Source organism: Marmota marmota, unplaced genomic scaffold (genome assembly GCF_001458135.2).
Source record: "Marmota marmota marmota unplaced genomic scaffold, marMar, whole genome shotgun sequence".
Lineage (NCBI taxonomy): Eukaryota > Metazoa > Chordata > Mammalia > Rodentia > Sciuridae > Marmota > Marmota marmota.
In genome coordinates, this window is record NW_026000079.1 from 2,813,959 (window position 1) to 2,836,123 (window position 22,165).

At 55.9% G+C, this 22,165-nt stretch overlaps 1 protein-coding gene and 1 long non-coding RNA gene across 4 annotated transcripts; both read left to right on the forward strand.

Annotated features, from left to right (window-relative positions):
* Positions 1-612: 612 nt before the first annotated feature.
* On the forward strand, positions 613-12,219 carry Pbxip1 (PBX homeobox interacting protein 1). Of its 3 annotated transcripts, none has more exons than XM_015502811.2 (11): positions 613-713; positions 3,311-3,396; positions 5,678-5,801; positions 6,021-6,085; positions 6,171-6,336; positions 7,841-8,077; positions 8,202-8,225; positions 8,755-8,837; positions 8,920-9,051; positions 9,633-10,861; positions 11,250-12,219. In XM_015502811.2, the coding sequence occupies exons 2-11, from the start codon at positions 3,346-3,348 to the stop codon at positions 11,353-11,355; spliced, it is 2,217 nt and encodes a 738-aa protein (XP_015358297.1). In that variant the 5' UTR covers positions 613-713; positions 3,311-3,345; the 3' UTR covers positions 11,356-12,219. The 3 variants fall into 3 exon arrangements, with proteins under 3 accessions (XP_015358297.1, XP_015358299.1, XP_015358298.1); XM_015502812.2 differs by lacking the exon at positions 613-713 and adding an exon at positions 1,781-1,854; XM_015502813.2 differs by lacking the exon at positions 8,202-8,225.
* Positions 12,220-12,915: 696 nt separating this feature from the next.
* On the forward strand, positions 12,916-15,736 carry LOC125620258. Its single transcript, XR_007351870.1, has 2 exons — positions 12,916-14,314; positions 14,683-15,736. It is a non-coding gene; the product is annotated as an uncharacterized LOC125620258 (long non-coding RNA).
* Positions 15,737-22,165: the final 6,429 nt, after the last annotated feature.

Genomic DNA, 22,165 nt, shown 5'->3' on the forward strand with positions numbered 1-22,165 from the left:
ATCCCATCAGCTCGGGAGGCTGAGGCAGGAGGACCGCCAGTTCAAAGCGAGCCTCAGCAACAGCAAAGTACTAAGCTACTCAGTGAGTCCCTGTCTCTAGATAAAACACAAAATAGGGCTGGGGGTGTGGCTCAGTGGTCAGTGCCCCTGAGTTCAATTCCCGTTACCCCCGCGGGGTGGGGGGAGGGAGGGGGAGCCCCACCACAACATCCTAGCAGATTTCATTTTTGGATGTTTTTCAGACCCCACCCGCTTTTAAAGTAGCAGTGGCTGGAGCCGGTGGGAAGAGTGGCAGGAGGGCTGTTTCGTCTGCCACCCTTCTCTCTCCCTTCCCCCATCCTACAGCTGTCTCTGTCTGTCCTGGGCCAACCTGGCTTCTTGTCCTTGTCATCTCGGGAACAACACCCTTTACCTTTCAGTTTTGGCTCTTTCCTCCAGAAATTTTAGGCACGAGGAAAGAGAGGAAGGCCACGCAAAATTCCATTTGCTGAGCCCTCGCTCGCCCAACAGGAGGTCAGTCCCAGGTTGGGGGCCTCGGAGACCTCTGGCCTCGCCGACTCCCATTTCAATTCTTATTGGCCAAAAGTTTCCGCCCCCTTGGGGAAGTCGACTCTCCATTGGCCCGTCCCCGGGTCACGTGCCTCCCCTCTTCTCTTGGGCTGGAAACCTGGGGAAACAAGTTAAGCTGAAGCCCGAAGCCAGAGCTGGGTCAGGTAATGCCCTAGCGGGAAAGGGCCCCAGGAGATGGGAGCTAAGGAAAAGAGGGTAGAGCTCTAGAAGGACTGGGCACCACCGAGGACCCACAGAGCTGCCTTTCGAAAACCTAGAACTGGGGGAAGGCAGGGGAAGGTCATTTTCAAAACAGGAACTGGCCCTAGGTCCTTTGCTTAGAGGTTTGGGGGACAACTCTTGGGTTGAAAGTTAGCCTGAGGCAAGATTTGCTAGCTTTGTACAGAGGGGAGAGCCCCCGCTTTGGCTGTCTTTTAAAAAAGCAGAAGTTTGTGACAACCCTTACAGGAGATTTTTATTGAATCCCTCCTGAAAGGGGATAGTGGGGAGGGAGTGGATTTTCTTCAGAGAGGACTGAGAAGAAAAACTCTGAAAACGCAGCAAGAAAGGGTGGAGATGAGAGAGCAGAAGGAACTTCCTAATAAGGCAGTGAGATGCTGGCTTGGGAGAACAGGGGTATCTTTTGGAATGTTGAGCGAACACAAGCAAGAGAGAGGTATGTCGGGGTTTGGGACCCTGAGTGCAGGAGTTCCAGACTTCTTGTTTGTCTTGTTGACCCAAATACCCGTTGCTGGTTTCCATGGAGACAGTGGGTCTGACATCACCCTGGTTGCCATGGTGCCTAGTTGTGGAGGACCTGAGCAGGCTGTACACAGCCAGGGATAAACAGGGACTTCAGCCCAAGCTGCTGCCACTTCCTTCCTGCCACCACCTGTTAACAGTCACACGCAGCAACTGGAGATGGGGAGATGACAGAACAGTGGGGGAGGGACTGAGCACAAGGCTGAACAGCTATGGCTCTACAGATGGCCATAAAGCTATGCCGCGTTGACCTGTTGGACGTGGTGTGGAGACGTCACTGCAGCCTTCTCCTGCCTCCATGTGGGATGGGGCGGGTGTCCTTCCCCCATCCTGATCTTAGAGCATGACTGGCCAAGTCACCAGGACACTGGCCAGGGCTCACTGCGAGCTCCGCAGATGGGCCAGTCGCTGGGTTTGAGGGCAGAACTACCTCACCTTTCCCCCAGTGTTTCCTTACAGTCATATTTGTTTACTGCCCTTCCCACCCCTGGGGAAGCGACGGTTCATCTACCTCTGAAGGATCACAGCCCAGGACTCTGAGGGGTCAGTTTAACTTTCACTTCACCCTTAGGCCTGGTCCCAGTTGCAGCCCGAGGGCACAGGGTTGGACTTGGATGAAGGCGGTTCCCTCTCCTCCTCCTCCTCCTTTTTTTTTGGCTGTACTAGGGACTATACCCAGGGGCACTTGACTACTGAGCTACATCCCTGGCCCTTTTTATTTATTTTTTATTTTGAGACAGGGTCTCACTAAGTTACAGAGGCTGGCCTCAAACTTGTGATTCTTCTATCTCAGCCTCCTGAGTTGCTGGGATTACAGCTGTGCACTCCTACACCTGGCTAAGGTCCCTCTCGTGTGATCCTGTTTTATGCCTGGCTTTGGAGGCTGGAATAATGTCCTAGCCCCCACTCTGCCAAGTCAGAGCAGATTAGCAGAGGACAGGGCCAGAGTCCTGATTTTTGCCTATTTTTTTTTAACTTTTTATTTCTATGCAGTGCCTCACACATGCTAGGCAAGCACTCTACCACCCCAGCCACAACCCCAGCCCTTGCCTATGTTTTGCAAACTGTAAAGTGCTTTATACATGGTAGTTGCCACAGCCCCTTTTTCTCAGTCACCTTTCAAGTTTCCAAAGACCAGACCCTGCAGCTAGCTAGTAAGGGGGGGCAGAACTCAGGATGGAGAGTGAGCGTGGAGCTGGACTAAAAGTGCCTCCTCCAGGTGGATCTGAGGTGGGCCAGTGCTTCTTAACCTTGGCTGCAAGTGAGAATCATCTGGGAGGTTTAAAAACAAACAAACCGGGCCTGGTCCACCCCCACTCTGAATCAGATCCTGGAGGAGCTAGTGTGTGAGTGGTGTCCAGAGCCCTTGAGTTCCTACAGCGGGCGGTGGTGGGAGATTTAGAGCCAGAGGAGGCCCTGCCGGAGGGGGTGGTGACTGTGGAGGTGTCTGGTGTTGGAAGTTGTCTTCATTCTTATTACCTGTTGGTCTTTGGCAAGGCAAGTCAGTTGACCTTTCCAAACTTCCTCTTCCCTGAGTGTAACCTCAGGGAGTTGGACTCTGTTCACCTGGGTCTTTCCAGCCCTGGATTCTTTGACCTTTCAAGGTCAGTCCAGGTTCCCAAGCCCTGTGGGTCCTTGGAGGAGGCAGCTTCTCTCTGACTTGGGCAGGTGTTGATTTGCAAGGCACATTCTGCCCCAAAGAGCTGAGGTGTCAGGATCAGAAGGCCTGGAACTGGCCTGGCTCTGCAGGCTGCTGACCAGTCCTCATCCTTGGGACCCTGTCAAGCTGTGGCTGGGGCTCAGTGGTAGAGCACTCGCCTAGCATGTGTGAGGCCCTGGGTTGGATCCTCAGCACCACATAAGAATAAGTAAATAAAGCTACTGTGTCCAACTACAACTAAAACATAAATATTTAAAAAAGAAAAAAAAAAAAAAGACTGCTTTCTGCATCCTGCCGCTCCTGAAGGAAACTGGTCCTTAAAAGAGGTTTTCTCTGCAGGTGGCAGCCCCAGCAGCCGCAGAGACCTCACCACTATGGCCACCTGCCCAGATGTGGATAATAGCTGGGTGCTTGCTGGCTCAGAGGTAGGAAGAACAGACTTGGGGACCACACGGGAAGGGACCCTGAAGGGGTGGGCTGCTTTCTGGGTGTCCCCTTCCTTGATCCTGGTGGTCACCTGTATCACCTCCTGCTGCCCTTGGAGGAACTCTGGGGAGGGAGAGGGAGCTCTGGCTCCAGGGTCAGGTGTTGACTTGGACTGTACCTGGAGGAAGGGTACCAGCTGGGTGAGCTGAGAAGAGCGGGGAGAACAGGAAGAGCAAAGGCCCGAGAGCCGTGTGCAGGTGAACCGGGGGTGCCATTGGATGGGATGGAAATGAAGCTGGGGTAGAGCCTGGGAACCCTGTAAGAGGTCCAGAGGGCCTGGTGAGGCAGTCTAGCCTCCTCCTGATGGGCAGTCAGGGAGGACTTTGATTGGGGGTGTCCAGCATTCATTGCTTTGGGCAGATATTGAAGCCACTGTGTGGGCTGGGTGAGAACAGGGACAGTGGGACAGTAACGTGGGTTTTTGTTTTGTTTTGCTTTTGGTACTGGGGATTTAATCCCGGGGATGCTGTACCGCTGGGCTATACTTCTAGTCCTTTTTAATTTTAATTTTTCCACAGGGGATCACTAAGTTACCCAGGAAGGCCTCAAACTTGCAGTCCTCTGCCTCAGCCTCCTAAGTAACTGGGATTGTAGATATGTGCCACTCCACTGCACCCAGCCAGGGACAAGGGCTTCTATAGCCGTCCAGATAACAGCTGGTGGTATAGAAGCCCCTGGGACCCCTGTGCTCCTAAAACCACTGAGAAGGGAGAATGGGGATGCAGGATGGGGATTAGTGCCTGGAGACGGGGTGGAAACAGGATGTCAGAGGGATGTGGAGCCAGGCATGTTGGAACACGCCTGTAATCCTATCAATTTGGGAGTCTAAGGCAGGAGGATCAAAAGTTTGAGGCCAGCCTGGGCAACTTAGTGAGACTGTGTCTTAAAATAATAAAAAGGGCTGGGGATGTAACTCGGTAGAGGGCCCCTGGATTCACTCCCAAATACTGTAAAACAAAACAAACAAAGGATCTGGAGAATTCCCAGCCTTGGCACCTTATGTATTAGAATCACTAAGAGGGGAACACTAAGGGGGAGAGGAGCTTGGCTTCCACTTACTGAGTTTGAGGTGCTGGGAGGAGCCCTGTTGGGAGTGAGGAGTTCACGTCAGCAATGACACTGAGCAGGATACATAGGCCAAGGGCTCACAGGCAGAGGGGCGGCAGTTTAGGGAAGGACAGGCACTGTGGTCTCAATCAGCCCTGGCCTGGGGTGGGGTTATCATTGCTGACTGTTGAACCCTGGGCAGGCCATGTCCCCTCTCTGTCCTCCCCTATAAAATGAGGATTGTGATTCTTGCCTTGTAGCCTTATGAAGTGACTATGAGTAAAACATGATCTGAAAATTGCAAAGAAACAGACCAAGGTCAAGAATTATTCTTGGCCCACGCCTGTAATCCCAGCAGCTCAGGAGGCTGAGGCAGGAGGATGGCAAGTTCAAAGTCAGCCTCAGCAACTTAATGAGGCCCTAAGCAAAACCTTAAATGAGACCTTGTCTCTAAATAAAATATAAAGGAGGTCTAGGGATGTGGCTCAGTGGTTAAGCACCCCTGGGTTCCCTCCTGGTACCAATAAAACTTAAAAAAAAAAAAAAAGAATTATCCTTGGGGTGGTAGCAGGAGCCATGGGTGGGGTGGGCACGCAGTGGGCCAGAGGGAGGAGAGGCTGTGGGTACCCAGGGAGTCAGGCTGGCTGTGACCGGGGACAGGGGGTTTCTGTCAGCACCTGCGGGAGATTGGGCCTGTGTGGGAGCCGTGGGTATGGGAAAGGCCAGGATAGTGTGGAAGAAAAGTGGTTGGGCAGGTGTGAGGAGACCCTGGGAATGTCACTGACCTTTAGGCACCAGGGGTAGTCAATGAAGACTTTGACCCAGGGGGGTTATTCTCTTGCTGTCCCTACCCCAACTAATGACTGAGTCGGGTTGTTCACTTACGGGAAAAGTAGTCCTGCTGATGTGGGGGGGCCCCGGGCTCGGGCAGGCCTTCCCCAGGGGCTGCTGGGTGTGCGGGTCCCTGCCTCCTAGCAGTGCTGCTAGTTTTAACAGAAGCGTGGCCTCTGGAGCGAGGGTGGAGAGTGACTGGGCGGAGACCCCTGGGTCAGCTCTCAGCTGAGTGTCTGAGATGCGGTTTGGGGTCCCGGAGTAGGCCGCTAGCCCCTGCTCCTGACCGTGTCCTGCTGCCTTCCCCTGGAGCAGCCCCGTGTGCACCCCTCTCCTCCCTAGAGCCTTCCTGTGGAGACTCTGGGCCCAGAACCCAGGGTGGACCCCGAGTCCGAGAGAGCCCTCCTGGCCCCTGGGAGCCCGCCGAAGGCCGTCGGTGAAGAGTCGCCTGCAGCTGAGGGTGAAGGTAGTGTCCTGAGCAGGGCGGGGTGGCTGTCCTCCCTGTCCTGGAGGATCTGCTCTCAGGACAGGGAAGCGGTTTAGTCTTCAGTTTATAGACCCCTCGCCTCGGTCCCTCCCGGCTCTTTCCTGCCCCTCCACCTGGGGAGGGTCTGTGGGAGCCAGACAGGTGACTAGGAAGTTCACCTGGGGAAGTGGCGTCTCCTGGGCCTTTCTCCCCCCACAGGGACCCTGTTTCAGACTGAAAGTCCTCAGTGTGACCGCATTCTGCCAGGGGAGCCTGAGGTCAAGGTGAGGACTTCACTGGGGTCAGGGAGGAAGTGGGCAGGGATGTGTGCAGGCTCTGTGGGCTCTTCTCAGGGCTGTGTCCCCTCAGGGTCCTCTGGGAGGTGGTGACTGTGATGTGGAGCCTCCTGGGCCAGGAGACGCGGTAGTTCAGGAAGACTCGCAGGAGACTCCCGAGACAACAAGCCTGGGACCAGACACACAGGACCTGGGGGACCAGAGCCCTCTGCAGAGCCTGTCCACGACCCCCAAAGCAGGTGAGAGCCCCTTTGCTCTTCTTCTAGAAGGTTCAGGAGAGGGAGCAGTCCTCGCTGCTGAGCATGTGCTCAGCTCCGGGCCCTGGGACTCAGCAGCCCTCTACCATCGAGGCTCAGAGAGGTTAAGTGACTTGACCAAGGTCACACCTCAGGGCTCACATCTGGTTGACTCTTTCCTCTGTGCCATGGAACCCCCTCTTTTCTTGCTTCTGGAACTCAACCCTCATTTCCAGAGTCCCTTCTTGTGCTGGCTCCCAGCCCAGGAGGAGGGAAGGAGGGTGGCTCAGGACTGGGTAAGAAGCAGGCCAGATGGAGCCAAGCTGCAAGTCAGACCATGAGGGATGCAGAAAGGAGGTTCAATTAAAGGGGCTCCCAAAGAATTGGAGATGGTTCAGACAGGGCTCCTGTGGAGGGCAAAGGAGAGTCAGGATGGGTGGAGATGCCATTTGGGAGGAATTTGAACATAGAGTCCTAACTGAGGGCAGGAGGAAGAGAACATTCCAGGCCGAGCGAGGCTGAAGCATTCACACAGGGGTGGGACCACCTTTCTGGTGTGCAGGAGGCTGTGTCCAGGACTGAGGCAGAGGGGTGAGGAGTCCTTCTCTGTTGAACAGAAGGGTGCAGCAGCACACGCCTTTAATCCCAGCTACTCAGGAGACAGGCAGGAGGGGTGTGAGTTCGAGACCAGCCTCAGTGACTCAGCAAGATCCTGTCTCAAAATAGAAGGTGCTGGCGCTGTAGCTCAGACCCCAAGACCGCAAAAAACCCAAAACAACAACAACAAAACATGCTGGAAGGGGGAGAAGCTGGGGCCTGGCTACATTTGGGGGCAGCTTGCAGTGGGGAGGCAAGACCCGAGCTAGGGCAGGTGGGGGGTGAAGAGGCTGGACGTTAGAGCTTCAGACGGCCTGATGTGAGGTGGCTTCGCTCAGCTGGATGAGCGGCAACACGGCCATCCCCTGAATTGGGGGACACCAGAAGGAACCAGTTTGGAGGCAGTGTGTTGAATGCTTGGTTCCTGAAGGACAACCAGAGGCCAGTGGCCAGAGCTCTCGGGTGGCCACAGTGGGGCCACGGGTTGGGCACTCGTTCCCCTAAGGGGAAGTGAGTGGAATGAGGGAGGGCGTGTGGCCTTGGGGACCAGAGAAGGACCAGGGAGACCCCCACCCACAGGACTGAAGAGCCCAGGGGGCAGGCTGAAGGGGCCAGAGTGTCAAGGGAGGGTGGTGGCTGCCGCAGAAGCTGGAAGTGAGCCACAGGTTGGAGGAAGGAGGATGCTTTTAAGACGTGGCTCTTTTCATTTGTAGATTGACAGGAACGGGTCTCCTGCCTCCAGGCTGGGCAGGCGCTGTCCTGGACGCCTGGGCACAAGTGGGCAGGGTTTTCAGATGTCCTCTCTGTGGCCCGGGCTGAGGGCCTCTCTGGGCCACCTGCCACTTCCCCTCTGTCCCTGTGTCCTGTCTCTCCAGTACCCTCACGGCCCTGTCCCTGTCCCTTCTTCCAGTTTGGGTCAGGGAGGAGGGCCGCTGCTCCAGCAGCACTGAGGATGACACAGAGGTGGACGTCGAGGGCCTGCGGAGGCGACGGGGCCGGAAGCCCAGCCCGCCTCGGCCTGGGACACCGCTGCACGTGGAGGACCAGGCCAGGGGCGAGAGCGCGGGCGGGGAGCTGGGCCTCTCCCTCAACATGTGCCTCCTGGGGGCCCTGGTTCTGCTGGGCCTGGGGGTCCTCCTCTTCTCTGGTGAGTGGTACGTTCCCTGCCTGGGCCTTGGCCTGCATCGGACCCTGTCCTCCTGCCCCACTGTCACCTTCCCTGACCCCATCCCTCCCCTGAGGTCTCACCAGCCTGGCATCTCCATCCCCAGGTGACCTCTTAGAGTCGGACACTGGTGAGTGGGGGGAGCCCAACTTGTGCTCGTCTGTTGTGTGGGGGGTGTTGGGAGGAGGGTGTTGTAGGGGGGTGTTGTGTCGGGGGTGTTGGGAGGAGGGTGTTGTAGGGGGGTGTTGTGTGGGGGTGTTGGGAGGAGGGTGTTGTGGGGGGGTGGGAGGAGGGTATTCTGTGGGGGGTGTTGGGAAGAGGGTGTTGTGTGTGGGGTGTTGGGAGGAGGGTTTTGTGTGGGGGGTGTTGGGAGGAGGGTGTTGTGTGGGGGATGTTGGGAGGAGGGTGTTGGGAGAGGGGTGTTGTGGGGGGGTGTTGGAGGGTGTTGGGAGGAAGGTGTTGTGTGGGGGGTGTTGGGAGGCGGGTGTTGCACGTGACTTCTCAGTTTTGACCTTGCCAGCTGTTCAGGGTGACTCTGGCCCTTTATCTCACTGGACCTCCCTGCTACAGGGTTTGTCCAGGACAGGAGGGTGACTGAGTGGGTGACAGAGTGGGGAGGAGTGGCCTCGGCACAGGCTCAGGACCTCACTTTCCTGCAGGGCCCACAGAGGAAGCTGACCTTCAGGTCTTCCCGGATCCTGGGTCAGAGCCTGAGCTGGTGGACGCTGCGGGGGACGGGCAGGTCTGTGTGGAGGGGTGTGGGCCTGCTGGGAGAACCCGGGACAGCCTGAGGAGCGTGAGGTAACCGGCTCTTCTGCCCCTAGGAGAGGCCAAGGGATCAGCTGCAGGCCGCGGTGCCCGCTGACAGCACCCCCAGCCTGCAGCACATGGGCCTTCTCCTGGACAAGCTGGCCAAGGAGAACCAGGACATCCGCCTGCTACAGGCCCAGCTGCAGGTGGGCATGGCCAGGGGGACGCTGGCTCGCTAGCCCTCCTTAGCCGGGTGTCCGTCCTAGTGTCCTTCCTCCAATTCTCCACCCACCTTGAGCATCTCCCTGGGCCTCCATGTGCAGGGCACCTCCTAGCTCTCTCCACGGCCTCCTGCTAAGGCCTGTGCCAGGCTGCGTCCCTGTTTCACGTGGCGTGTCCCCTCTGACTGATTGCTGTGGTCTTCCTGGGACGTTGTGTGGAGGGGGATGTGCCAGGCTCAGCGGTTAGGATCAGTTAACAGTGTCTGCTCCAGGTACGGGGTGGGTGGGGCCACGAGGGCCACGCATTGGCCACTGGCCGTCGTTAGGGAATCTAAGAAGTACCGTTATATAAGCTCATCGACGACGCCGGGGCCCAGGGTGGGACTCTGGAATCCCAGGGCCTGGTTAAGGGTAAGGATGGGGAGGAGGACGAGCCGAGTCCTCGGGTGTCCCAGATCATAGGGGCTTGGGCCCCTGCCTACGGTAATGGAGTGGAATTGGGGTAGGAGGTATTGGGTCCAGTCGGACGAGGACTCTGGTTTCTTCCATCCTTGACCATATCCCAGGCCCAGAAAGAAGAGCTGCAGAGCCTGCTGCAGCAGCCCAGGGGGCTGGAGGAGGAAAACGCCCGGCTCCGGGGGGCCCTGCAGCAGGGTGAGGCCTCCCAGCGGGCCTTGGAGTCGGAGCTGCAGCAGCTGAGGACGCGGCTCCAAGGGCTGGAGGCCAGCTGCATCCGGGGCACAGACGGGCTGTGCCTCCCCTGGGGCAGAGAACCGCAGCCGGGCAAGGCCACCAAGGAGCATGGACCCCGGGGGCAGGAGCCGGACCCTGGCTTCCTGGAGCAGAAGGAGCGGCTGGAGGCCGAGGCCCAGGCACTGCGGCAGGAGCTGCAGAGGCAGAGGCGGCTGCTGGGGTCTGTGCAGCAGGACCTGCAGCGCAGCCTGCAGGACGCCAGCCGAGGGGCCCCTGCTCATGCTGGCCTGGCCGAGCTGGGCCACCGGTTGGCCCAGACACTGCAGGGCCTGGAGATCTGGGGCCAGGACCCTGTGGTCTCTGCCAATGTCTCCGAGGTCTGGCATCAGAAACCCCATTTCCAGAATTCCAGGGAGTGGAGTGGAAAAGAAAAGTGGCGTGATGGGCAGAGGGACCGGAAGGCTGAGCACTGGAGACCTAGGAGAGAGGAATCTGGCTGGGAGAGGAAGAAGAGCTGGGGGGACAAGGAGGACAGGGAGCTGGCCGGGAAGTGGAAGGAGGGGAAGCCAGGGGTGGCGCAGTCAGGGGGCAGGAAGGACGGCAAGAGACAGGACCCCAGGGAGGCCCCAAGGAGAGGCGGGAGCCCGCACTCTGGGGAAAGGCAGAAGCACCCGCGGTGGAGGGAAGAGACTGGAGACGGCCATGCGCCCCTGCCCGCCTGGGAGGAGCTGTCCAAGCGCAGGTTCCGGGCCCCGCAGGGCTGCTCGGGCGTGACCGAGTGTGCCCGGCAGGAGGGCCTGGCCTTCTTTGGCACGGAGCTGGCCCCTGTGCGACAGCAGGAGCTGGCCTCTCTGCTGACAACATACCTGGCTCGGCTGCCCTGGGCTGGCCAGCTGATGAAGGAGCTGCCCCTCTCGCCCGCTTACTTTGGCGAGGGTGGCATCTTCCGGCATGATCGCCTCCGCTTCCGGGATTTCGTGGATGCCTTGGAGGACAGCCTGGAGGAGGCGGCGGTGAGACAGACAGGTGATGACGATGAGGTGGATGACTTCGAGGACTTCATCTTTACTCACTTCTTTGGAGAAAGAGCGCTGAAGAGGAGGTGGGTGGCTGTGGGGGCCTTGCGGGGACAGGGGAGGCCGCTGGGAAGGATGGAAGGAGCCAGGGTCCTGGGCCTGGGGAGGGGACTTTAGTCTAAGGACTTCTGTCCACTGCTGTCTCCAGCAGCCGGATACACTGCCTGCCTTCCCGAGGGACCTCAGGGTCCTCGGTGTCCTTTGGGGCTGGGGGATCTTTCCTGGGTGGTTCTGCCCTGTACCTGCAAGGCCTGAGGTGTTGGGGAGACCCAGCATTCCAGCCTCCCCAGCTGGAGCCTCGTCCTCTACCCCGTGTGCCAAGTTAGCTTCCTTAGGAGGAAGAGGGGGTCCCTTCAGCTCATTATTACCCCCTAAAGCCCTCTTCTTCCCACATCCCACCGTGTCCTCCTACAGGTCGGGGAAGAAGGACAAGCACTTGCGGAAGCCCAGAGACATGGGGCCCCGGGAGGAGCCTAGCCACCGCTCCCACCCCCACCCCCACCCCCACCCCAGGGGCTGAGTCCCGCCTGGGGCATGGCCCAGCCTGGGCCCAGCCAAGATCCCCAGCGATATCAGACCCCTGGAGGCCAGGCCCCAGCCCATGCCCCTGGCTCTCCAGGTGTGGTGTCCCTGGACAGCCTTCACAGAGGAGCAGAACGCACCCAGCACTGATGTCACTTTCGCAACAAAAAGGCCCGAGCTGGACCCACCTGACTGGCTATGCAAATGTATGCAAATGCTCAGGGCCCTGGGGCTGGCTGGGCAGCCTGAAGGGAACCCAGAGGAGCCTGCTGTCAGTGGGGGAAGGGCATCCTGTTTCTGAAGCCCAAGAGCTCTGTCCCCTCCTGTGTGTGCCTCCAGCCCCACGCGCTGACCCGGCACCCCCTGGGACTTGACTGGCTGGCTGCCCAGCACGAGGGCTTGCCCTGGGGTTTGTTAGATTTAGAAGCAGCCGTCCCTAGGGGTGAAGTCCCCTCCCCCTGCTTCTCACATGGCCTCGCCTCCCCGTGTGAACTAGAGACTTCTGTAAATCATAGACTTCTCTGGGGACGCTTGTCACTAGGGGTGGTTTCTAAGCCCAGGGGCCACCGTGCAGCTGCTCACCCGAGTGGGGGGTGACATCCTAGGCACGGGTACTCACCACCTCATGTGTGGCCTTTCCTCCTTGCCGTGCCCTCCCCACAAAGCCCAGGCCCTGGGGCTGGAAATTCGTCTTTCTGCTCCAAGCTGCCCGGAGAGCTGGGAAAAGAGCAGAGGACTTTTGTGGACTCAAATCCGGGCCAGTGATCTTGGGCAAATTAATCTTTGGGAACTTGGGTTTCTTATCCTCAAAAAAGGGGACTGAAGGGCTGAGAATGAGATTGAATAAAACAATTAAAACGCCTGTCCTGTTCTGGCACTCAGATTACGACCTATAGGTGTGATGGCGGCGGTGACTGGGGAGGCTGAGGCAGGAGTGTCTCGGGTTTGAGGACAGCCTGGGCAACTTAGAGAGACCTCATCTCAAAATATTAAAAGAACTGGAGATGTGGCCCAGTGGTAAGACGCCTCTGGGTTAAATCTCCACCACCCCATCCACCCACCACCAAAAAGAAAGAAAGAAAAGTTATGGCCTTTGGAGCTGTTGGTAGAGGGCACCATCTTCCTTCCCCCCCAGGGCTCTGGGACAGAGGTGAGGGAACCACTAGGTGGCATCCGGGCTCTACATTTGTCCAGTCCTTGCCTCCCCCTCTAGTTATCACCCCTGTCTCAGGGCCCACCCCGCTGACCAGGGGTCCTGCTCCACTGGCTGGTTTTCCCAAGAAGACCAAGAATCTCCTTGGCTCTTGGGAGGGTCCTTCCTGACATCTAACCTCAATGACTTTGGCAGCTCCCTGGGCTTCTGGCCTTCTTTGGGAATCTCCCAGCCAGGGCTGGGGTAGAATCCTGTGAGCACCATGACTGCTTAGGCCAGGTCAGAGGAGTATTGGAATCAAGGAGGGGAGGGCCATAATGGATTTCTGCACACCTGTAATCCCAGCAACTTGGGAGGCTGAGGCAGGAGGATCACCAAGTTGGAGATGAGCCTCAGCAATTTAGCAAAACTCTCAGCAACCTAGTGAGACCCTGTCTCAAAAAATACAAAGGACTGGCTTCAGTGGTAAAGCAGCCCTGGGTTCCATTCCCAGTACCAAATAAATAAATAAATGAAGCTTGTGTACAGTGGAGGCTGCTCTCTGCAGCAGGAGGCACTGCAGTTAGGCCTAAGGCAGAATCGCCTCTCCAGAAAATGGTCAGTGATACAAGCTTGGGGGGGGGGCGGGTTAGGAAGGAGTCAGATTCTAATTTTGGAGTGAGGTTGGAAGGAGCAGGGACCTCAGGGCCAGGATTTGGGTTCAGCACTAGGCTCCATGGAGCACAGTTCTTCAGGAGGAAGCCTGGTTTTACCCTGTTCACGTTGTTCACCTTCTGCAGCCTGAACAGCTGAGTGGTAAACGGGTTGCTGAGGGACACTGAGGCTGGAGGTTGGGCAGGAGTTGGTACCCGGGGTAGGTGCTGGGCCCTGGTTGCAGATACACACGGGCCTCCCTGGGCTCCCAGGGGACCCTGATTCTCACGCTGGCCTTGGTTCCGTTTCTAGGGCCCACGTCCTTTGTTTGCATAGCGATCTCTCCCAGAGGCTGGTAGGTCCTCCCAAGCCCCTCCTCTCCTTGGCCTCTCAGGAAGCAGATACGCTGAGCTGGGGTTTCTCAAAGTGCTGAGTCAGGGAGAAAAAGACAGCTATCCACCCCAGGGGTGTGTCGGGAGGCCAGGGTGCCAGGACATGGCAGCTGTGATCACCCTCTCGGGGCGCTCTTGGGGGGTGATCCTATGCCCACCCCAGCGTTGAGGCCCCTCCCTCCATCACGTCCATCAGTCATGTTGGTGAAGAGGAAGGACCCGGCCGGGGCTGCTCTCCTGACTTGGAGGCCAGTGAGTGGGGACGGGAGCCCGCTGCAGCGGGAAGGGCTGGGGATGCCGCCCAGCGGCAGAGTACTTGCCCAGCTAGTGCCCTGGGTCCAGTTCCCAACCCTACAAACAGACAGACAAAACCCCCACGTGGCTTGGGTACCACTCCTGGCCGGGCAGTGGTGGGGTGGTCCTGTGGGTAGAGCCACTGGGGGCACAGTGCTGCTTGTGCCAGGCTTTGGGCTGGGCCCTGGCAGTGTACGCCCTTGTTGTTGGCAATACTTCACCTCCTGCCCTTTCCAGGGGAAGTCTGCGTAGCTCTTTCAAGAAGAGGCCTTCTGCCCTAAGGGCATCACTCTGGGGTACCTGGGGGGATCGCTGGAGGTAAGGTAGCCTGCTTGGGTCGTCTGCTTTCAAGTAGAAAAATCCTGTTTTCTTTGGCCAGTCCCCCAAACGACTTTTCCAGCCAGGCCAGGAGGCGCACAGTCATCTCTGCAGCTTGGGAGGCGGAGGCAGGCGGACCGTGAGTTCAAAGCCAGCCTCACAACTCGGTGAGACCCAGTTTCAAACATGAAAAGGGCTGGGGATGATGGTCAGTGGTCAAGCACCCTGGGTTCAATCCCTAGTTCCGAGTCAAACCAAACCAACCCCTTCCTCTCCCGCCCCCCCCCCCACCCCGCTGTCCTTCTCAGCCCTCACCTCTTTCCCCTGGGGCCCACTTCTTTCCCAGGCTCCACCTGTCCTTTGCCCTCATGCTCTCAGCTCCCCTCCTCTCACCCAGGCCCCTTCGGGTCTGTCCCCTCCTGTCCCCTCCTCTGGGGATCCCGCATCCCTGCCCCCAGGGCCTTAGCCTCCAGCCTGTCCTGGGGGCAGTGGTTCCCCTCCATGCCTGACCACCCCGAATCTCCTTGAGGACCAGGGCGTGTACACTCTCTTCAAGAGCCGCTTCCAGACTTCTCCGCTGGACCCCGGGACAGACCCGGGACTGGCTGGCGGTTGCCATGGGAACCTCCCAGGGCCACCCAGCTCCAGGGACAGCTCCTCATCTGGCCTTGTTCTGGTCCACAGATGAGCAAAGGCCCTTCCCATGTTCCCAGCAGGGGTCTGGGAGGGACAGTGTGGGGTGGGGTGGGGGCCATGGATCTCTCCTCTGGTTCCTTCCCCCCCAAACTGCCTCTTGTCACCCACTCAGGCTCTTATCTGAGTTTCCTGTCCCTTTTCTCACAGGCCTTTCTCAAGGTCACTGCCTATCTCTTTGGTGGCCTTTGGCTTGCAGATTAGCTGCCTGCCCGCTCCCCCATGGAGTGACCCTTCCCACTCACCGTTCTGCTGTATCCCAGGCCAGCTGCGGCCCAGCTGGGCCTCTTCTCATTAGAGATTGGCCTGAGCAAGATTGGGGTCAGAAAAGCCAGAGTTAGGTCCCCACTGTGCCCACCCAGGGGCCTGGCCAGATGCCCCCGTGGCTTAGGGCTCAGCCCTCTTCATTTGCAGCAGACTCCGCAGTGGCCCTCTCGCAGGCGGCTTTGAGGGTTAAACATTCCCCTTAAGATCATGAAAAGGCATCTGCAAGCTGCAGAGTCCCGCTGTCCTTTGGTTTCCATGGGACACTGCTTCCAGGACCTCCTATGGCTACCAAAACCCATGGCTGCTCTGGACCCTTATATAAAATGACATCGTATTGTGTAAGGTCCTTGCTTAGCATCTGGACGGCCATCTTAAGTGACAGATGCAATTTTAAGAAAGATTTTGCTCTCCTGCCCAAGGGCTTTCTAGGAAAGGCTCAGCCCCCCCTCATACCAGCCCCGGCCCTCACCTCCTGGGTGGTTTCAACCCACCCTTCACTGCCCATGCCCTACCCAGTTTAACCCTGAGCATCCCCCATAAGCCTTGAACCCCAAGCCTGTTCTGCCTCTCTCTGTCTATGGAGAGAGGGCCTTTGTCTCCTCTGACAAATAAACTCTCCTATGAATCTCTGCCTGGTCTCCGTCTCATTTCTCGCTGGCCCGTCTCCCAGTTCAATTTGCGTATTACCTGTGCACAGCACAGATCCCCTGTACTTTATTACTTATCGATTTATTTTTCTGGTCATGGTGATTGAGCCCAGGAGCTTTCTACCTCGGAGCTACATCTTCAGCCTTTTTATTTTTTTATTTTTAGACAGAGTCTTGCGAAGTTGCCAAGGCCGGCCTCCAACTTGTGATCCTCCTGCCTCAGCTTCCCAGCCAGCTGTCACTATAACATGCTCCACGTTGCCTGGCTTCCCGTGTACTTTATTTAAATAATCTCTAGCGAACTTATAGTACCTAAAAAAACGTAAATGCTATGTAAATAGTTGTTGTACTGCATTGTTTAGGGACTAATGTTAAGAAAAAAGCCTGTACATGTTCAGAATGGATGTATTCTTTCCCCAAAATATTTCCAATCTGCAGCTGATGGAATCCAGGGAGGTGGGATCCACAGATACAGAGGGCCAACTGTACGGTAGAGGTATATTTTAATTTTACTTCATGTCTAAGGAGGAAACTGAGGGTTATTACTGGTGGGACAAGAGGATGCTTGTTCTGAAATCAGGTTATAGGAGCTGGCAGGGGAAAGAGGCTAACTAACATTCAAGTTCCAACCGGTGCTAGATGTGGGGCCCCCATTCCTTGTCCGTGAGGTTAACAGGATTAGTTTAACACAAAGCAGATTTTTCTTTTTTTCCAGTACCAGGGGTGCTATACCACTGTGGTACATCCCCAGTTGTTTTATTTTTTGAGACAGAGTCTCACTGAGTTGCCTAGGCTAGACTTGAACTTGCAACCCTCCTGCCTCAGCCTCCTGAGGTGCTGGGATCGCAGACGTGCACCCATATCCTGGGCTAACAGCACTCTCTTAGTGCTGCCAGGAGTCTGCAGAGTGGAGGTAGAGGAAGGCGGGGTGGCCTTTGAGCTGGATCTTGGAGGATAATGAGGGTTCAGGGATGGGAAGAAGGGCTTTCAGGCGGGGAGGGTGAGACTGAAGGAAGTGTGGGTGGCCAGGGATCAGATGGTTCTGAGGTACGAATTCCCCCTCAGTCCTGCCTGTGAAGAGGATCTTTGCTATAGGAAATAGGGACAGAGAATTAGAATGGACAGGCCCTGTCTGGGTGCAGTGGCACACACCTGTACTCCCAGCTGCCTGGGAGGCTGAGGCAAGGGGGTTGCAAGTTTGAGGCCAGCCTGGGCATCAGACCTACTCAAAAAAACAAAAAAAAACAAAACAGGGGAGGGCTGGGGCATGGCTCAGTGTCTCAGTGTTGAAGCACCGCAGGTTCAATCCCTAGTGCTCAAGAAAAAAGAGCTGCCTTGGGTGGAGAGAGGAAGGAGTCAGGGGACAGGGACACACCCTGCCTCCCAGCTGGGACAGGTTGGATGACTCCACCCTCACCCAAGTTTGGGAAAGTCCAAAGCTGGTTTTGTGGGATGCCAGGTTTGGGGAGGTGCTTGGCTCGGTTTTGCTGAATATGGGCCTAGGGTAGGTCCGCCACGGAGCCGAACACCTTTCTGCTCCAAGTCAAACGTCCCTGCCTCCGACTCTTTGCCAGTTCCCCTCTGTCCTCGAGCCTCTTGGGTACCCGGACCCCTTAGCAGGAGTTCTTATCGGCATGGGACACTGACCTTCACTGACCCTGAGGGGAGGCACATAGCAGAGCGGAGGGAGTCTTCATTGAGGCCATCATCGAGATCCTGTTCAGAGTCAAAGGGACAGGTCAGCGCGCTGGGCCAGGACAGGTAGAAACCTGACGCCCCGAGCTACGGAGAAGAAAGCGCTAGAGGGACCCCTCTGAAAGTCCAGCTGCCTTTGGGCTTCACAGGCCAGCCGTGGACACCTGTCCATCTGGAACACGGTCCAGCCCTCCCGGAGGTGGCTTTCTAGGGAGAACCCCGAGCTGACAGGTGACAGGAGGCCTGAAAGGAAGCAGGCCACCCGTCATCTCCATAGGACCACCGACTGTCCAATGCACTTGGATGCCTTTTATCTCCCTGAAACGCAGACTTTGAAGGAGGAAGCTATTGAGAGGGAGAGATTAGGTGACTTACATAAGGTCCCATCGTCACTAGACAGTGGGAAGAGAGCGGCCCTAGGCGGCATTTGAAACATGTCCGTTTCTCTGGCTGGTTCCTCTCCCCAGCCTGTGTGTTCCACCTGCCACCTGCTTCAGCTACCTGGGCCCAAGGCCCCTGTGACATTTCCTTCCTGGCCACCAACTGCCACCTTGGTGGCCCCGGCTTGTGGGCAGAAGACTAGCCCTGGAGGAGCCTTGTTCAGAGGTGGGAAATGAGGACCGAAGAGGGAAGCCACTTCTCCAGGCTCACAAAGCTTGCTAGGGACGGAGGGAGGCTGGAGCCCAGGGCTGCTGACCTCCAGCTGACGGTCCCTCTGTCCCTTCTCCTGGTCTCCTCCCTTCCTCTTGAGCATGGAATTTAGGCTCTGAGCTGAGGTCTGGAAGAGCTGCTTGCCACAAGTGCGGTTTCCCTGATCTTGTCCCCGAGCAGCCACCTCCCGCAAGGGTTTCTCTGCAGAGATGTCTGGTCGTTGCCACAAGGGGGCAGCAGGAGGAGGGACAGGAGGTTGGGCCTGCAGAGGACTGGGAGGGAGGGAGGGAGACTTCCAAGAATTGCCTGGAAACCTGAGCAACTGGGTATGGGGTTGTGAGGTCTTAGCCTTGGGGACACCCACAGAGGGCTCCTATAGGCTCATGGAGCGGGGAGTCTGGTTCCCAATTACCCCTTCAAAGACCACCCCCCCACTCATTCACTTGTTTCACTTGTTCGTTTGTTCATTAGTCACCTCTGGGCTCTTACCCTGTGCCTGGCCCTGGGCTGGTGCTGTTTGATACATTTTCCAGAAGCTGTGTTGGAGGAAAATAGGGAAGGAGCTAGACTGTCCGCAGAGGCTGGGCTTGCATGCCCAGGAGGATGCCCTGCCTGGCCCGGAAAACATCTGGCTTTGGAGCTGGACAGATCTGGTTTCTTTCTTTAGAGCTCCCGATTGGGAAACCAGTCTCCTAATCTCTCTTTTGATTGAGTTAGAAAAGGTCTGACTCATAGTAAATGCTCAGTAAATATGAAGTATCAACTCTGGAGGAGAGACCTATGAGTAAATTAATATCATGTATGTGGGTAAATACAGGGGGCCTCAGAAACAGAAACTGGGTATCTAGGCGGGTGTGGTGGCACATGCCTGCAACTCAGCAACTTGGGAGGCTGAGGCAGGGAGATCTCAAGTTCCAGGCAAGTTAGAGAGAGCCTGCCTGTCTCAAAAAATAAAGCCGGGCACAGTGGTGCACGCACGTAATCCCAGCAGCTCAGGAGGCTGAGGCAGGAGGATTGCCAGTTCAAAGCCAGCCTCAGCAAAAGTGAGGCACTAAGCAATCATGAGACCGTGTTTCTAAATATAATACAAAATAGGGCTGAGGATGTGGCTCAGTGGTTGACAAGTGCCCCTGAGCTCAATTCCTGGAAACACACACACACACACAGACACACACACAGAGATGGATAGATGGGCTGGGGGACTCAGGGAGGGCTGTGGAGGAGGCAAGACAAGGTAGATGGATGTTAAGATACAATTGGAACTGGTCCCAGTGGGGCATTCTGCAGTCCCAGCATTTCGGGAATCTGAGGCCGAAGGAAAGTTCAAAACCAGCCTCAGCAACTTAGTGAGGCCCCGTCTCAAAAAGAAATGAAGAGGGCTGAGGATGTGACTCAGGGGTTAAGTGACCCTGGGTCCAATTACTAGTACAAAAAAAAAAAAAAGAAAAATTACAATTTTGAGTTTGTTACACACAAAAGAGAGGGTGAAGAGCAGTTTGGGCAAAGGGAACAGCATGAGGGTACTATGGAACCACTTAGAGATCGCAGCAGAACATCCTGGTAGTATTAGTTATTTATTTTATACTGGGGATGGAGAACTCAGGGGCACTGTCCCACGGAGCCTTATTCATTTATTTATACGTAGTGCTGAGGATTGAACCCAGGGCCTCACACATGCCAGGCAGGTGCTCTGCCACTGAGCCCAGCCCCAGGCCATCATGCTGGTTGGAAGCCACCTTGTGCTAGTCTGTCCTGTAAAGACCAGCGCTCCTGGAGGCGGGTTCTGTTTGTTCACTGTTGCAGGTCGGGTAATAAGAGTGTATTCTAGTCTATGAATGAGCGGGCTTCCCTCCATCAGGGCCCAAAGACAGCCCCTCCTTTTTCCTGTCATCCTCTCATACCGCTGCCTTACAACTTTGCCCCGTTCCATCCCTCACCTCCCTCATTTCCCCTGGAAGGACGGTCATGTCACACGTAAGGGCTGGTCCACAGCCCACATCTACAGTTACAAGAACTGGCCAGGGCGGGGTGGGGGGTGGCTGGGGCTGTGGCTCAGTGGTAGGACGCTCACCTAGCAAGTGCAAGGCCCTGGGTTTGATCCTCAGCATCACATAAAAATAAATAAATAAATAAAATAAAGGTATTGTGCCCACCTACAACTAAAAAAGAAAGAAAGAAAAAAAAGAAGAACTGGCCAGGGTGGAGGATTGGCTGGGTCGGTTGGGAACAGCCGTGGGAGGAGAAACTAGAGTCAGAAGCATGACGTTAAGCAGGGACAGTGGATGTCCCTGAGCCAGAGATGGACAGTCTTGCCTGTGTGGCGCCAACCCTCTTCCTCCTTCTGCAGCGCTGGGTGGGCGGGTCCCCCAGGCTCACACTGTTTTCAGGTGGGTGACTACAGAAGGCAGGCCTGCGGTTGATGTCCAGGCTGTCCTCTTGGCCTGTGAAGCAAATCTCTCTCTTTTCTTTGGCACTGGGAATTGACCCCAGGGCTGGTCTACCACTGAGCCACATCCCATCCCTTTTTATTTATTTTTTTATCTTGAGATAAGGTCTCACTGAGTTTCCCAGGCTGACCTGGAACTGGGTCCTCCTGCCCCAGACTCTTGAGTGACTGGGATTCCAGACTTGCACCACCTCACCCCCCTGGTTTCAAACCTCTCCTTAAGTGGTCGGCTTTCTGGGGAAGAGGTTCCTGAGCTGGGGAGACACCTCTCTGTTGCTCTTTAGGCCTCCTCCTCCTGCACCTCCATGTGGCAGTGGTGGCAGACATACCTGGCTTCCCGTCTGAGTGGTCAAGGACTCTGGCTGCCCCCTTTCCCAGCAGGCTCTACCCAGGGGCTGCACTTTCCCTTTCCTGCCCCCACTCACCAGCACCTGCCTCTGAATAGTGCCCCTAGGGGCAGCCCTTGAGCTGGCCAAGGCTTTGCACAGGGTACCTCCTTGACATTCCCCTGGGTTGTGGAAGGAAGGAAAGGCAGCTGTTATATAGCAGAGAATTTCATGGGCTAGTGGGGAGCTTGGGAGGCAAGCTCTGGCTGGGGAGTATTTGAGCCAGTGGGGGCACTCCATTCCTCCCATGCTCCCCCCACACCCATAATGGATCAGCATTCACACATCAGAGAAAACATTGGGCCTTTGGCTTTTTGGGATTGGCTAACTTCACTTAGCAATATCTTCTCCAACTCCATCCATTTACCTGCAAAATGCCATGATTTATTCTCTTTTAATGCTGAGTAATGTTCCATTGTGTATATACACCACAGTTTCTTTATCCATTCATCTACTGAAGGGCATCTAGCTTGCTTCCACAGTTTAGCTATTGTGAATTGTGCTGCTATGAACATTGATGTGGCTGTGTCCCTGTAGTATGCTGTTTTTTAAGTCTTTTGGGTATAAATCAAGAAGTGGGAAAGCTGGGTCAAATGGTGGTTCCATTCCCAGTTTTTTTTTTTTTTTAAAGAGAGAGAGAAAGAGAATTTTTTTAATATTTATTTTTCTGTTTTTGGTGGACACAACATCTTTATTTATTTTTATGTGGTGCTGAGGATCGAACCCAGCGCCCCGCGCATGTCAGACGAGCGCATTACCGCTTGAGCCACATGCCCAGCCCCATTCCTAGTTTTCCAGGGAATCTCCATACTGCTTTCCATATTGGTTGCATCAATTTACAGTCCCACCAGCAGTGTATGAGTGTGTCTTTTCCCCACATCCTTGCCAATGCTTATTGTTTTTATTCTTAATAGCTGCCATTCTGACTGGAGTGAGATGAAATCTTAGAGGAGTTTTGATTTGCATTTCTCTGCTAGAGACGTTGAACATTTTTTCATATATTTGGTGGTTGATTGTATATCATTTTCTGAGAAATGTCTATTCAGTTCCTTGGCCCATTTATTGATTGGGTTATCTTTGTGTGTGTGTGTGTGTGTGTGTTAAGTTTTTTGAGTTCTTTATATATCCTAGAGATTAGTGCTCTATCTGATATGCATGTGGAAAAATTTGCTCCCATTCTGTAGGCTCTCTATTCCCCTCACTAATTTTTTTTTTTTCTGAGAAGAAGCTTTT